The sequence below is a fragment of the Phycodurus eques genome, chromosome 3, assembly GCF_024500275.1.
Source record: "Phycodurus eques isolate BA_2022a chromosome 3, UOR_Pequ_1.1, whole genome shotgun sequence".
In the NCBI taxonomy this organism is placed as follows: Eukaryota; Metazoa; Chordata; class Actinopteri; order Syngnathiformes; family Syngnathidae; genus Phycodurus; species Phycodurus eques.
Genome location: NC_084527.1, coordinates 5,061,394 through 5,078,703, shown reverse-complemented (window position 1 = coordinate 5,078,703; position 17,310 = coordinate 5,061,394). Strand labels below are relative to the sequence as shown.

At 44.6% G+C, this 17,310-nt stretch overlaps 1 protein-coding gene across 3 annotated transcripts in view; it reads left to right on the top strand.

Moving 5' to 3' along the window:
- fam222aa (family with sequence similarity 222 member Aa) overlaps positions 1–17,019 on the top strand; it is a 48,922-nt gene extending 31,903 nt beyond the window's left edge. For all 3 annotated transcript variants that reach the window (XM_061671653.1, XM_061671651.1, XM_061671652.1), the window contains one exon: positions 12,839–17,019. In XM_061671653.1, coding sequence (XP_061527637.1) covers positions 12,839–14,295 — 1,457 coding nt within the window. In that variant the 3' untranslated portion in view covers positions 14,296–17,019. The remainder of the gene's footprint in view (positions 1–12,838) is intronic.
- Positions 17,020–17,310: the final 291 nt, after the last annotated feature.

Below are 17,310 nucleotides of genomic sequence, written 5' to 3'. Positions count from 1 at the left end.
TAGTCATTTTACTTGAATATTTTAAATGAATATGTAGTCCTTTTGGATTACTGCCACACAGCAGCCCATTTGGACAGAAATCCACTTAAAAATACTGGACAAAGCCACCGCAGTCAAGCACATGCCTGTGCGGGAAAAGGAGACGCTGGGTAAAAACTATAGATACTAATACTTTTATATACTGTACTGTATATACTAATATTTTGATGACTCCAATTTAACTATTGACAGAGCAGTGTGGGGAGTTCAGAGTGACAAGGCTTCCTCCGATTTTGGTGACGGGTCGTCATTACGCCCTCCAGTCGACAAATTTAGCAACGACAGTTATTTTGATTGGAAAAAAAGAATAATAATCCTCACTGACGGGCCGTTTCTGACCCGCGTGCCGTTCATTTGACTGCCCTGCAACTATTGTAACAATTAAGGGTCGATAGCTGGAAATGACTAAATCAACATGCATGCTAGCATTAGCTTAGCCTGTTCGGTATGCACGTTCCAGTATCGTCTATTGCCTCTACTTCATTCTACACACGCTGCAGCGGCCCCTTTTCTCGCTCCTTCCTGTCTCCGATGCAGAATTGAGGGAAAGGGCAAAAAAAAATCTGCATGTACTTGACCTTTTCCCACTGACTGAACCATCCTCTTTCCACGTCCCATTTGGAATTCTACAGAGTGTCCGCGTAGGCATTCTGATTATTCCAGCAGGTCATGAAGTATTTTTCATTGTGAAAGGTGATTGACAGCTATCCATGGACGACCTCTTTTCTTGGACGCCTACTTATGCAATCTCATTGTGGGGGAATCTCTGTGTTTGCTCGAGCGTTTCGTATGTGTCTATCACAATTTCATCATATTAAAAAATTCTGAGCATTTAGAGGAGCAGCCACGGGACCGGCCGTAGTCCTCCGTCACGCTCCGTATAGCCTCTTGCCATCTCAGCGCTGGCACACAGAGGATCGATTCCGGCTGGTGGTGACCCACCGCGCTTTGCCTTCGCTCTGCCCTCTTGCCTTCTGCTGTGAGCGCAGGGGGTGAAGCAATCTTACTGCCATGGGAGGTGAGCTCGAGGAAGAGGGGCTCTGCTGTAGCTGTGCTCACAGCAGGAACTGGATTGAAAAAAGAGCGCGCTAGTTCCAAAACGAGCTGGCATTTGGGCATCCTTGCAGGTACAGGCATCACCGCCCTCTGTCTGTGCCTGCCAGAGAGAGGGGGGTAGGCTGGTGGGAAGTGAGAGGGCAGAGTGTCCCCAGTCCTTTGCTTTCACACAGTAAACGATACACTGAGACGTTACTAAAGGTTCGCGCATGTAAAAACAAGGGCAAAGTTGACTGCTCGTGCAAACGGATGCAGAAGCCGCCCTACTAACCGGGCACACCCAGGATTGCGTCTGCCAAATGTGCTAAATTGCAAAGAGATGAAGTTGGCACGTGCAATGTGATTTAGCAAACCTGAGATGAGTTGTGATGGCTGATTTTGCATCTTTAAGCAGCACGTCTAAAAGGCAGGCGCAAACGGCGCCGCTGTGCGTAACCATGACGAGGAGGCGCAGGCAAAATGAGAAGCAACGGGGAGAGATCTATCTTTTATGCTGGTGTTAACAATTCTGGAATGCCACAAAGGAAAATGATCACGACATATCCTCTATTCAGCGATGCAATTTTGCCACTTCTGTATGATTTATTGGCAGGGGTGTCCAATTGTAGTAATGGTTTCCCATCGGAGGGCAGTTATGACTTTGAACCATGTAAATTTAAGCATCCTTATACTATTACGTAATACACAACAAATTAATGGATACTTTGTTTTGAAATCAGAAGTCAATGTTATTTTAAAAAGGGGTTTGGTCACGTGCTTGTAATATATCTCAGTTTGCAATTTCGGTGCAGAAAAACATTAGGCAGACACTCATGGTTTGCTTTTGCGGGCCACATGAAATGATGTGGCAGGTCAGATCTGGCCCACGGGCCTTGAGTTTGACATTGCTGTGTGGCAGGAGATGACCAGATCCAGCTATGTTTATGCCTGACATATAATTTCAAAATGAAGACTGGGACTGATTGCATCTCAAAGGACTTGTATTGTACTTGCCACTACTTTAAGATCTAAACTTCAAAAAATGGGTGTTCACAAGTAGGACGCATGCTTTCTTTTTCATTAAAGGCACACAGCGGCACGTCTGTTTGGTTGTTCAAGCTGCACATCTTTATTTCCACTTCAGTAAATAATGCCGTGCATTTAACCTACCAGCCTTGATTGAAACGCACAGATGGTAAATATTGATCGATGTGTTGTTGCAAGAGGTCTGGCTGTAAAGAGAGCCATTACGTGGGGAGAGCAGCCCAGACGTGTCTGCATGTGTGATCGAGACAGGAGGGCAGTTTGGTATCTCTTTCCACTCTTTTGTTTCGTATTGTTTGACATTGTGAGCGGAAACGCACATGGCCCCAGCAAAATGTGACAATCAGATCTGTTTTTTTTTTTTTTCCCTTCGTTGTTGTTTACACGTGTTATGAAGACCAGAGTTGTGGGCATTGTAGAGTTGATTAAATCTTAGTGTTCCAGGATACACATTATTTGGTACACCTCAATAATCGAATGAGATCCAATAAAATAGCTGTATCAGGATTGACACTGTCTGAGACGTACTCATTTTACGTCTCATTTCTGACACTGTCTGAGACGTACTCAGTGGTATAAGACTGTACGGTATCTGGTAACTAACTAATGTAACCGTATTATTAGAAAAACCCCTTCGTTGGATGTAATACAGTTCATTGCAAACAGCGTTAATTAGGAAGTAATACACATATATTGTTTAAGAAAATTCTGTAAGTAATGTAAAATATCATAACATTAACTCAGGCAAAACTGAGCTTCCAATTTGTAAAGAAATGTCAATACACTAATATATGAAATTGTAATCTAATCAAGTGTCCAGTGTTCATATGCTGCCTTCATTTAGCCTGGCTTTAAGTGATTGTACTTGTACAATTGTGTTGTATTTCTAGTCTGCATCAAATGCAGAGCGTCTCCTCTCCTCCTGACCAATTTGAACTTAAATCCAAAGTAGAACCCATAAATGACTGTTAAAGGTCAAAAACGTGCTCTTCTCCGCTGCTCTCCTCTCCGCCTCCTCCTGGCATGTGTACTGCAGTGGAGTGCCTTGTTGTCTGCGCAGTGTTAAATATTAATTGGGAATCAGTGAACGACTTGTCTGTTAAATGATAGAACAGAAGGGCCCGGGCTCGCCTCAGGCAGCCTGCAGGCGCCTTTCTTCTCCCATTTACCTGCAGGCCTGCGCAGCAGCACTTTCTGGGCTTTGACAGGCCGGCACACCCCCCCTTCGCCTTCCCCCCCCCCCCCCCATCATACTCTCAACTCCTTTGCCTTTTTGTTCTCAGCTCTGCTTCCTTTCTTATTTTTGTATGTGCGTACAATGGCTATCTCTCGGGTCTTTTATTCCAGACCTCTGTGTTTGTGTGTTTGTGTTGTAAATGCTACTGCTCTTGGCAGTACATGGAGCCCTTTGAGAGAACCGTGTCACACTATAGTATATTTTCCTAAAGAAAGGGCAGCAGGAAAGCTATCTAAAACTCTGTGCCGTGCTCATAACGTTTAATATCACCTCATTCCCACCTGATAAGCGGCCTCACACTTTGTCTTTGCTCCCCGGCAGCCACCCTGTCATCTGCTGAGGTGACAAATTAACCTTCAGAGGCTAGCTTTGACTTTGTCTGACTAGTTTGAAGGAAAGGTTCCAAAGAATTATTGTTTAAAATTGCATCACTCTGACCTGTTGCAGAGTCTTTATCACTTCAGCTCAGCTCTTCGCCGGCTTTAGAGACGTTACATCGAGTAGCGGCAGGGCCCAATGTTAAACGGGAAAGCATACAGGAGCAGCGGATAGAAATGTCGGGAAATAAAGGGGGCGCGTTTGACTTGGATGCCACAGGAATGAGTTCACAGGCTCATGAGCACAGGCCTAATCGCACATGACAATATCGGCTGGTGCGCCAGTCGCAACGCATAACCACCCTGCTGCTCGTGCTGACTCGGGGTATTTGCTGATAAAGCCTCTTCTTTCTAGACCGTGCAATGTGCACAATGAGGGTGGCCCAGGCAGGCCGGAGGGCAAACCACATTTAAAGCCAGACCAAATTATTAAACAGAGCGCTTTTTAGTGGAGAACATGTTTTTTCTCATCCATTAACTATTCCGTTATGCATTCTGGGTCAACTATCGGACATGGAAAGAGATTTTTTTAAGCCACCCTCACTTGAAGGCAGCTCAATATTTTACCCACGTGTTTACTAAGTTCAGTGTGTATTTTGTGGTAAACACGTAATGTTCCAGTCCTTTGTTTATTTAGTACACGGGTGTCCCACAAAAGGCCCGACATGGGTGCCGCATTCCACCGTGGCTCAAACGACTGCTGTGTTTTTAGTGGACACTTGGCTTGATCATCGCTAATTAACCCTTGCAGCTTCAACCAGAGGGCCTCCTTTGTTTAGCCCTCTTTCACACCTGCTGTGAGCTCATTAATTATAACAAAGATCACAAGATGGCAAACTATCCTCCTCTATTTGTCATTTCACAAACTATCTTGCTCAATGTCAGATTTCTTGTTGCTGTTACTGTTTTTTTTGGGGGGGTGTTTTTCTTTTTTTTTTTTTTTTTTAATTCTCAAGAGAGCGGCAGCAGGTCGGCTGTGCCGGTGTCAATGGGGCAGGAATGCAGGACGAGTGCTTTCCCACGCTGTTAGCTTTCTTCTGCTGGAGACACAAGGCCCTGGGCCGGCTAATGCAGCCAGAGTGTGGACAAATGGAAAGTGACACTTGTGTGTGTAGAATGGTATTTGCGGTGACGCTTTGACTACAGATAATAAAGTGTTCACCCCGGGGTGATTTCGCCCGGCAAGCACCCCAGATGAAACTCACTTACTCAGAGAGCGAGATGGAAAAGACAGAGGAGAAGGGATGGAGCCTGGAGAGACAAGTGGGGGGTTTCAAGCAGAGAAGAGACAGATAGAGGAAAGCAAAAAGGATGAAAAAAGAGAGAGAGAACTGAGACGATCAAGAGACGTGAAGGAAGAATTTCCACTGTTTGTAATTACAAAGCTTTTTGGGTCAGAGAGGGCAACTGCACTGTGATGTCAGCTGAGATTTGTCCCTCTTTGGATCCACCTGTTTTTCTCCTCTAATCCACTGGACGTTTAGCTTGGGAGAATGTGTACTGTATTTAGCTTTTGAAGGTTATCAGCAATTCCCAAACAAGGGGATGTGGGAGCCAGAAGAGTCATTTCCCAGCAATTTCCCTGACAGCCCATAAAGGGCAGGTCAGTCAGGAAGGTGCATGAGCTTGCCATCAACCAAACTAATTCATTTTTATGGCTGATCCAGTGACATCTGGCTTCAGAGAGAAATTCTGGAGAGAAAATGCAAACATGGCAGCCCCCTATTGGTTTCGCTTGTCCTCGGAGGGAACTTGTATAAGTTAATGAACCGCTCCGATGCCCTGTTCCTGATAAATAGGAAAGACTGTCAACAAGGTGTTGGAGTACGTGTCTGGGGAATTTTTTTAAGGGTTGAGGTCAAGGCTGAGTCAAGTGCTTGCACACCAAATTCAGAGAAGGGCCTTCCCCCAAACCGCTCGTTCAAAGTTGGAAGCATATATTGTACTTGACCAAAATGGTTTGCATGAATTTTTAGGTCAAGGGGAGTCTGAGGAGGCTAGTCCGGCCCTTGATTATTACGGATGTCTTCATACTCGTGTCCCTATAGTTCATGTGGGAGCATCAGCGTGCAACCTGTGCATATTTGTTGTGCAATACCTCACTCGTACTGTAGTCCTCCTCTCAGTCGCAATGGCTACACTATTAAAAACGACCACTTCTCTGACCTCATGTTGGAGTCTGTTTTAAAGGAGCGCCATAATTAGGCTCCCTGTTTGTTTTGTTTTTGTGCAGGAAATAGATTACATCTGATATGAGAGGGGCTTCAGCGAAATGAAAGATTAGATTTGGATGTTTTGTCCAAGATTTAAACCAAAAAAAAAAGAAAAAAATCTCTTTCAATTATTAAATCCATTTTTGACATCAGGCCATGTGTGCGCGCGCTTGTGACGAGCAGTGTGCAAGTCACTTTAACATTGTCACGATCCTCTTTGCACTGTGTAACATGCTGGCATAGTCGGAAAGAACGATATGATTACAGTTTGACACTCCCTTTCTGAAAAGTAAGCTCCCATTTTCATCCACATGTAGATGCATTCACATAACATGCTTAATATTCCTCTTATTAGGCGTGCGCCTGAAACATTCCATCGATAATTCAGCCTCCTCAATAATGAATATTCCCAACTGAGCGCAGGCAGAGTGGAGTAAGGTGCAGACAATGCATTTGTTTGAAGATTATGATGACATAAGCAGCTGTGAATTCAGACAGCTCTATCCACAGAGAAATCATTGCGGTTTGATTTTTATCTTTGCAATTATAGATAACAGAGGCCTGACAAATAATTGCCTTGATTTTTTTTTTCTTCCAGAAAATCAACCTTGAGATGAACAGTGGGAGAGATGAGTGCTCCCAAAAATGGCTTTTCTGATATATGGCAAGCAGCAGGGTTTCCTCACATGCACTTGAATTGATTAGTACTTTGACTGAAGGCATATTCAACTTGTCTACAACACACACACACACACACACTATGAAACCCCCCCCCCCCCCCCAACCCCTCCCCCTTCCTAGGAGGGCGCTCTATCTCGGCCTCATACATGTGCTTCCTCTGCTTTCCCACCCATCAGGAAGTTCCTGTGGGGCTCTGAGGCTTTGATTGACTGACTGGAGTCCACGTGACGCCTCTATTATTATCATCTCCATCGCGGCCGAGGGGTGGGGCGAGGGAGGGGGTCGGCGTCCAGGGGTCTGGCCCCGCAGCCCCTGCTTTGTATGCGCAATAGTCAATTAGAGGCAGCGCACTGCCGGAGACGAGTGGGATGTGAGGTTAATTGCAGAGGACCAAACAGCTGGCTCTATCAAGGCCATTGTGTTTGCGGCAGTTGTCACGGCAATTGAGGCCTCGCTGTAATCGCTGACTAATCAGGCCTGTGCCAGATGACACCTCCATTAGCACAAGGCAGGTATTGTTCAGGATGCCACGCTGCCTCTGCCTCTTCCTCCCAGCAGCAAACGAGGCGAGGCCAGAGTGTCGTACAGACCATAATCCTATCAGCCAAATGTGTAACAATAGATTCAGGTGAACGGTTACCTTGGCTACAGTCAACTTTTTTCCCCCAAGCTTCAATAGTCAGGGACGTGCTTTAGCCGTGAAAAGCCACATTTTAAATAAGCCATTGTCATGACACTCAGAGCTAGGTGTCAATTTGGGATGGACTCCAGTGGAAGACGTAAAGTGAACGATCCATATTCAGTCCTAGCAGTCCTTTAAATCAGTGAAGGGGTGGGCCGTGACCCATTTTGGGTGGGTTGCAAGCAGCTATGAAAAAAAATTAATAATAATACAGGGGTTCCTCAGTTTACGATGTTGCCGGACAATAAACTACAATGGCCCCCGGCTATTTGCTGGAGATCGGGACCGGGCAGCGAAACAGCGAAAATCATTGTATAATTGACGTCCATTATGGTTGCATATTAAAAACAAACAAAACATTTTTTTATAAACCCCCTAAAATTGTGAATAAGCGGGGATAAATTGCCAAATCGTGTTTTCCGGGCTAACACAAACCAAATAAAGAACTGCCTGCATGGAAGACAGAAGAGTGACACCATGCTACGCTGTCAGTGACTGCTTCAAAATATTAAAATATACACAAACAACATACAGTAATGCCTGTTAAAACAGATGTAATCAGTTGCCTACAATCAACAATATTCTTGAGTAATTGGTTGTTGTTCTTAGTAGTAGTACTAATCATTTCTGCCAGTAGAGTGCTGTTAGCCATCATCTTTCCTGTAAAATCTTAATTGCAAGTCAACCAAACAGTCTTCTCCCTTCATCTAAGCAGGCAATTTTTCTCCCCCACTGACCCGACTACATGGTCCACTGGGATCAAAGTGTGTGAAGATATCGGCTTTGCAGAAGTGAGGAAGGAAAAGCTGAGAGCTTTTTGATGTAGTGCAATTTTTTTCACTAATAAGAAGAAACTTTTCCGTAATTGTAGAACACCCTAAACTTCAATCATTTTGAGCGAGGGCATTTTAGGTAGTTCTTGGACTTTTCCTTGTTTATTTAAACCTCTTCATTAAAATGCAACGCATTCTGGTGGTCCTCTGGATTCGATGCAGCTCCCTATCTGCCATACCTGCCTCCCCCTCTCCACCTTACCCGACTGCCCCTCCCTCACACACTCGCCATCTGCTTTCGTCTTGGTGTGATCAACACTATTTGACCCCTCACTCCAAAGAAGTGCTCAGAATTTAATGGCTTTTTTTTTTTACAGTCTAATCTAAGCAGTTCCCTCTTTATTGCTGTTTTGCACCCAATGGACCTCGTCTTTAGCAGGCCTCCCCCCCTGCACGCACACACCGAGAAAATTAGTTCATCAGAATTCAAAATGTACTGCTGGCTAATTAAAGGAGTGTTAATTGAGTGTTAAGAATCGAGCACCCTCTTCTCCAAACACACACCCACACACACACGGACACACACACACACACACAGGCAATCACAGTGACAGCACCGAGTACACCAAGGACGTTGCGCTTGGGGAGCTTCATGCCAATCACAAATGGAGAGAAATGAGAGTGGCCATCCTCCCGGTGGAATGGGACTTCCAGATCATATCGCAGCCCCGTGCTGCCACGTTATCCCAAGCCTGCTCTCCGTGTGCCTGTCTGACAGCTGCAGAGTATAACGCCACACAGATAGCCGCGCTCACCGCGTGCGTCGTGCTAATGAGGGGTGGCATTTAGAGATGTGCTGCCCTGACACACGGGCATTGTGTGCCAGGCATCGGATTATTAAGGACGAAGGTCAGCCCGTTAATTGCCTCTCTTGCCTTCTCGGCTCCCCGGCACGTGATTGCTCCTAATACATGCATGTCTGCCTGCACTTGTATCTGATCTTCTATGCGGTTTGCTCATACTCTTTGTTTATTTACACTACTTTTTAAAGTTTCTTACTCCTTGCTCAGGTTTCCCCTGTTATTTTACTGTAAGCATTTTGAATGCACATCATCTCAGGAAGGGGGAAAAAGGCACATTCGTGCATCCTCAAGGGAAATAATTAATCCTTACAAGGCTGTCGCATGTCGAAATGAAGCGAGTGTGAAGCATTTAGCCCAGGAGGCATTGCAGGCTGTCGCCGGCGCAGGCACCTGTTGTTGTCCCTGCCCTACATTTCATGAGAGAGCGCAGAGCGGAGGATAACAACATGCTTCACTGATGTCAAATGAGACACACACAAGAGCAGATGCAGGTTTGTGCGTGTGAGTGGGTGAGTGTTGTTTGCGTGACTTGTTTTCCTGCTTTCACGCGTGGTATTTGCATGCACAGGTGCGGGAAAAGCCCCTACCTTGTTGCGACGAGGTGAGGGTGCACACAAAGGAGGTGCAAGCTGCCACTTGGAGGGTGTTTTTATCAGCAAGCACCATCTGCGGGGCTGCTGCTGCTCTTCGCTAGGATATGCTGCAAACTGAACCCATAAGTCACACGGCGCCAACATAACAACAGACTTCCTCCCGCTGGAGAAAAGAGACATGCAGACGTATGAAACTGTGCATAGGCGAGCGACATTACGACCCGCGCTAATCAAATTTGCTATCAAATTTCTGCCGTGTAATTTGGAAGGCAAAAACAAAAAAGGACGCTGGAATCAGAAGCATCCAGATGCTCATTTACCTCCCCCAGCCCCTCTTCTTCCTCTCTGCCTGTGATTTCTAATAACCGGAAGCCTTTGTGGAGCCGAGATGGGTTTTGTAGGCCTGAAAGGCCTCTAATCCCTGTGGCCCGTGAAGTGTGAAGCCCTTTGATGCCAGGTTGGTGTGCCAAAGTCTCTGCCTATTGACAAACAAGGGCCAGGCTGGGAAAAGACAGAGGGAGAGGGGGATTTATGCTCACTTTTTGAAGAAAAGCAAACTCGGGCATGGAGAATATGAACCCGGTCTGTCTGTGTGAAGGCAAAGAATTAGCCACCCTTTTAATGAATTTTTTTTTCAATATAGTTTTTCCTCTCATGAGGCAGTAATTAGGCGGAATGATGGGCATAATGCAGCTTGGGGCTCGTCAGGGCAGCAGGACACAAGGCCCTTGATATGCCTGAAAGCCAAGAATCTTTCCTCATTTGGACCATGTGGTGATCAAAGATGTTTTTTTGTTTTTGTTCCCCCCTCATGTAAAGAAGATCAGAAAAAAAGTGCTGCCTTCCATTTGCATGTGGACCAGCAATGGGCTTTGAAATGAGCGTGTTTTTCCTCTTCAGAGCAAACCAAACAAGTCTTGTCAGTTTTCCACTGTGAGTGAGAGCATCAAAGCGTCTGGCAGCGACGTCGCCCGGGAAGCCGAGCGGTACCTCATCAAGGTCGGTCCAAGCTGGGCCGGCCTGGCACACTGGACTCCGCCCCTTCAGATGGCACTATTCTTTCACTCTCATAATTACTTTTCGATTTATAATCATTATGGGGGGGAAAAAAAAAAAAAAAAAAAGCAGATTTGACATAATGTAATTTGAATATAGGGATTCCAGATTAGAAGGGGGAATGGCAGTGGAATAGGTCATGCACTAAATTCAACTCAGGTTGTTCACAGCCAATCCCCACTGTCGTTAAATTCCAAATTTATTTCTTTTACGATTTGGATCTTGTAGATTTAATCATTTTAACAGTTGCAGACCTATTGGGTTGTTGAAATTAACTCCCCGTGCTATCTGTAATGGAAGCCCAGGAATGAGGATTGAGGCTATTTGGCTGTGGAATCTTTTGTTAAATGATTTTGCAATTGGAAAGGAAATGGAGTGAGTCGTAGTCACAGTCTGCAACCTGCACACACTCTTTGGGTTGCTGACAGCACAGTCATGCCACTTGATTTGTATGTGTGTCTGGTTCCTTTTTGCATAAAAAATATATATATTTATGAAGGGGTCGCAAGTCATTTGTGGCAGCTGATGTATCACTTGTAAATTCAGTTCCCCTCCCCCAAACACACACGCACACACTTTTTGTTGCACTGGGCTAAGTAGCCATGAAATTGCCTGAATCATGTTGTTTAAATCCAATCTCAACATTGCCCCTCACCGCCTTGACCCGCCCCCAAACAATGGCATGTGACGTTTTTTTTTTGTTTTTGTTTTGTTTTTTTCTCAAAAATTGCCATTTTCCTGTTTGCCACCTTGAGCTGTGCCTCATTGAACAAGGGTCATTGCTATTCACAGTCACCGCCTTCGCTGCTGAATTGAATTTCTGGAATTGGAGAGTTTCATATTGCAAACACCACGAAGCATTTACTGAAGATGCTCCGGCAGGCAGTTTTCTTTTCTAGTTTGGGACGTGTCATCTTTATATTTCTATTTGTTGTATTTAATTGTGGCAATGTATGTCTTATTACAATAAGGAATTTTTTTTGTTCAATTTTTGTCACTTTTTTATGGTTTTAATTTGCTGTGGTGTCACTGTACTCCATCCTATCAGTTTCTAATATTTTGGTTATGTCATTTAGGGCTCCCATTTTGCATAAGGTGCTTGCGCACCTTCAAGATCTGTGCATTCTCCCGCAATGACTTCTGGCACCTTGCGCAAGAGGATCCCAACTACCAAAGAGGCATGACTCATTGAAGTCTGAGGCTGGTTGTATTTCCTGGAACCTGGAGTTTTTCTGAGATATCTGAATGCCATGGAAATCCATCCATCCATCCATCCATCCAACCAACCAACCATTTTACGCACAGCTTCTGCTCACTCAGGTTGCGGGCGTGCTGCCACCTACCTCGGCTGGCTTGGGCCAGAGGCGGGGTACACCCTGAACTGGTTGCCAGCCAATTGCAGGGCACATATAGTTCCATTTGGAAAATATACCACACTAGAGTGCGTAGCTGGCACGAGGGTGCGTAAATGTCAGATTTGATTTGACGGTAGAATGTGCAGAGCCAGAAAAATGCGCAGCTGCCCGTCTTTTCTGACTAACGCACAGGGGAGAAGATGGCCCTTAAGTAGTCAAAAAAATTGGTGCTTGGTCTCAGTGTGATACAGTACAGTTCTACACCACTGCAAATTACAGTACAACCACAGCAATATACAATTGTGTTTAATTAGCGAGGGTACAAATCAAAATCGATAATTATTTCTAAAGGCAAAGATTTTGATACAGGATATTGAATCTTATTAGATTGCGCATGTGTACCTAAAGTTGTGGCCAGCTAGTGTCATCCGCCAGAATGACACACCATAGAAGTTACAACTGGGCCTGTTCATATAGTTCAGAACTGAACCACTTACAATTCTCAAATGTGCTACTCCAATTAAATAAGCTTTGATCCACTCCCTCCTTTCTTAGTATCCAAGGCTAACCTAATTCATTGCTAAAGAGAGTTCAAATTAATTTCACAATGCACAGATTTAACACCGCCTAAGGTTCCGGGCTTTTGACAGAATTAGTTTTTAAAAAGATCCACTCGGCTAGGGAGTTCAAATAAGATGGAAAGAAAGAAATCTCTAATGGAGGAGTGTTGCGACGGAACATGGAAAACATTCTTGATCATAATATGCAAATGATGGTTTTTTTTTTTTAGGTTGGAACTCATTTCTAGTTGCCCTAGTCCAGTAATTAAAAATGGTCACCGTGGAGTTAAATCTCACTGATTGTTTCCTCTCTTTTTTTCCAACCCACAGGTGACCTGGTGGTGCCTACACATTCGCCTCGCTACCCCACCGTGGCAGAACTTGATGCCTACGCTCAGAAGACAGCCAACAGCCCCCTGTCCATCAAGATCTTCCCGACCAACATCAGGGTTCCCCAGCACAAGCACCTTAACCGGACTGTAAATGGATATGACACCACCGGCCAACGCTACAGCCCCTATCCACACTTCCACACTGGGGGCTACCATGGCCTGCTTGCCATTGTCAAGTCCTCTTCCTCCCCGTCATCATCATCCACCGCCACCTTTGTCTCAGCAAAAGGTGTTCTCAAGAACTCCGAAGGCAGACGGACTAAGCTCTCTCCGGCCCACATTGCTGTTGCCCCATACCCACCTAGCAGTAGCACTTTAGTCACTGGCCTGAGCCAGATGGGATATCAAACGGGGCCTGCAAAGCCTCCAGAAGGCCCTGGGTTGTCAGTACCCCCCAATGTCACTGTAGCTGGCTCAGTGATTCCTGTAACAGGGGGGCGTGGCCTGCCTCTCCCCGCACAGTCCAACCTCCCCTCCATCCAGAGCATCATTTACCAGATCAACCAGCATTGCCAAGCCCAGGCTCTGCAGCAGGTGTGTCAAGGGGCGCCACCTTCCAATTCCAGTCCCTCCAAGCAGGGCACCACTGTCATGGGGGTCTCCTCTAGCTCTTCGGGTGGCGGTTACGTGGTGGGACTTGGTCCGCAGGCCAACATGATCTACGCGGGTCAAGGGCTGCCGGCTCAAAACACTGAGGCGGTGAAGAATGGGGTTTACGCAGACGGTATGGATTACATCCTCTGGCAGAAGCAGCAGCAGCAACAACAGCAGCAGCAACAACAGGCAGTGCTACGAATGTACAGCGGGGGCAGCGGAGGGGGAGGGGCCATCAGCAAGTCCCCTGAAAGCTGCATTCAAGTCGGCGGAATCTTGGCGGGGCAAGTCTCCTCCTCGTCGTCCAGACCTTACCACCTGACGGCGAGCGCTAGCGGCGGAGGCGGTCTGGACAAAGTCAGCTCCTCCCCGTTGAACTGCATGGCCATGCATGGGAATTTCTCAGTGGGTCAGTACTTTGCCCCACCGTGGAACAGTGTCCTGGTGACACCTGACAGTGACTGCTACAACCCTCAGGAGCTTCTGGTCTCCTCTACGGGTGGGCCAGCCACAGGCCACAGAGAAGTGGGCTACCCGCACCATCCCTATCACCACCACCACCACCATCACCACCACCCTGCCATCGACAGCGGAGGCCGTCTGTGTTGCAGCCTGCCCAGCAAGAGCTTGTGCAACACGTCAGTGTTGAGCAGCAGCTTGCAGTCTCTGGAATACCTGATCAACGACATCCACCCGCCATGCATAAAGGAGCAGATGCTTGGCAAAGGCTACGAGACTGTGTCGGTGCCACGTCTGTTGGACCACCAGCACGCACACATCCGCCTCCCCGTTTACAGATAGAGGCGCGACTGTATCACAAGAATCAAGTTGTGAATTTGTAAAGAAAATCTGCGAAAGTGAAAGGACAGATTCCATTTTTGTGGGGGTGACGATTGGCTTTAACAGGTGCGCGAGCTTAGCGAGAAGAGCTGTTGTCGTGCCGTGTGACCGATGATCGACGGTGGTTTCAAGCCAGGCTACGAGAATTCCAAATAAGAAAAGGCAGTAGTAATTGTGAGTGGGGGAGAAAAGGGATTTTAAGATTCTCCCGATGATCCATTGTGCGCTTTGCCAATAGGAATTTTGCATTGATTTATTTGTACTTCCTGTTTCCTTTTATGTTGCTTATGTTTTACTTGCCTGAACGTTTAACTTCTCGCTTTTTTTGTTTTGTTTTTGTTTTTGTTTTTTTCTTTCGGACGGAATCATAGCTTGACATGAAGTGCTTACGCCACTTGTACCCCCGCTTCAAATACGAAGACTGAAGCGACTGTGTAGGTTGTCACTGAAATAAACGGTCTTCACAGGACCAAAGTTTAGGGCTGCTCACAACATCCAAAACCACATGCAGATGGATGAAGACAGACTCAGTGAAATTATAGCCAGGACGCTAGTGTTCTGCACAAGAATCATCAAATCTGATTAGGAAAGGATAGTACATTATTATTGATTATTGCTGTTATAATTGATACATAAATTGCACTGCTTGAATCTTGTTAACTTTGAAGTTTGGAATTGGGTAGTTTGGATATGATATATTTAAGAAACTTGAAAAACTTGAACCTATTTTATGTTGTTTTATATATTTGTAGGTATATTATATGCATTGGCTGCTATGGGGGAAAGTGTCTCTGATGCTTTGTTTATTTCCACTTGGTTTTTATGATTTCAATATTTTCCTTTTCAAGCAAAATGTGCAGTTTTTTTATGTTCTGATCGGAGGCATCGTCACTGCTTTGGTTCTGTAAGAACCTGCTTTGTGAGCGCTCCTTTTCCTAACCAACACTGGAAACTGCAGGGTGGGTGAAATGTAACTCGAAAAATGATGTCATCCATATTCTTCTTACAAAGTTATTGAATCGAAAGATACTTGTTCTTTATTACATGGGAAAATGAAAGTAAATCTTCATATTTGAACATAAGCACCATTGGCGTCCACCACATCAACAAACCGACCAACCGCCAAGTAACTGGCCATCTGAAAAAGAAATCAGAAATAAGACAATGGGAAAATAAAAATTAAAACAATAAGAAACCCTCATTCGTGTGTTCTCTGTTTCCAAAAAATGTTTTCAAAATGATTTCAGAGAATTGTAAAAGCAATTTCTAATGCCTAGTTACTTTTCACCCACCCTGTATAATTACGAAGGAGTATTAGGCCCACACAGAAAAGAAAATCATTTATTTTATGACAATAAAGTTGTAACGTTGTGAGAGTTAAGTTATAATATTATGACAATAATCACAATATTATGATGATAAAAGTTAACAAATATTTACTGCTATTGCCTGACTAATATATGGCAGATGGGACAGCGACAGTTTTCACAGTTACTCATTAAAAAATGATTTTAAAAAATATTTAAATGTATATTTAATTTTAATATTTGTATAAGGTATCTTTGTAATAGAGTCTCTTCCGTTCTGCTTATCCTCACACGGGTCGCGGGCGCGCTGGAGCCTATCCCAGCAATCTTTGGGCGTACACCCTGAACTGGTCGCCGGCCAATCGCAGGGCACATCTTTGTAATATTGTGACTTTTTTTTACTTTTTCTTTCAGCGTCTTCCTAATACTCCTTCATAACAATAAATCTTGAAACACTTCTTTCATAACAAACAGAAAATTAAATGTTACAGTGAAGAATGTGAATTGCGAGGTTATCGACATGACGATAAATGTATGTGTGCTTAACGCAAGTGTGTGTGTGTGTGTGTTTGCGTATGCATTTTAGCTCTTCAGAAGCCTCAGACTTTTTATTTTCCCATGTGTCATTTGAAGATTTCGACTACAGTCCCCATAAAATCATATCCGAGTAATGTGCAGGAATTCTTTTGCAGATGTCGCTTCCTTTTTAACGGGAGGACGTAGTTGGCTCCTTTTCAAGTGTAGTTGTGAAATCTGCCTTCTCTGTCAGGTGTCATCTTACCGATAGAGGAAGCTTGGATACAAGGGAGTCCTATTTTGAGAGATATGATATGAAAAAAAAAATAAATGAAAACAATCATTTGCTCTCCTCTGGCATCAGATGAAATGAGAGAAGGGTCATTACTTTTTCCTTGTTCATTTTAGCCCCTGGTTGGGATGCATTTAGCTCAGGCCCGTCTTAACTAGATGATTCAGAGCGGTGAAATATTTATTATGACTGTGAGATTCCCTTGAATGTACTGCACTTAAATTACTGCGACGTGTTATTGCCTTGTGGGATTCAAGTGAAAGAGGAAAAAATTGGATCAGTGCAGCAGACCTATGGTCTTGATTAGCATTTCTTTTGTCAATGGAATTTCAATGCTAAATTCAATTTATTAAATAAAGTGAGAGCCGGAGCTTTGTTGTGGGAAAATACTGGCATCAGTCTAGATTTATGAAGTGCAATTATTATGACTGTATGAACATTTTTTTTTTCTCTGAGCTTACACCAAAAAAAAAAAAAAAAAAAAAATGTAAACTACAGTTGTCAATACATTCCCAATGTACCACATCCCTAATCCCTATCCTTTTTTTTTGTTTCTTTTGTTTTGTTTTGAGGTGTAAAATAAATTTCTTTAAGAATATATCCAGAGGCCACATCTTGGCTTTGACGTCTGTCGTTATTTTCTGAACCTAGATGTCAACGGGAAGTTGGAGCTTGTGGGACCTCGAGCAGAGGCTTGACGAGTGATGTTGAACCTTTGCTTTCAATCAGAAAACAAAAACTCTCGAGTTGCCTTCTTTAATCCCTCAGGGATCCACATAATGTACTTAATAATAACAATACCAAAAAAAGTCTTACAATCATGATGATTTGATGGATCCCCAATCGCTTCTAAATAAAAAA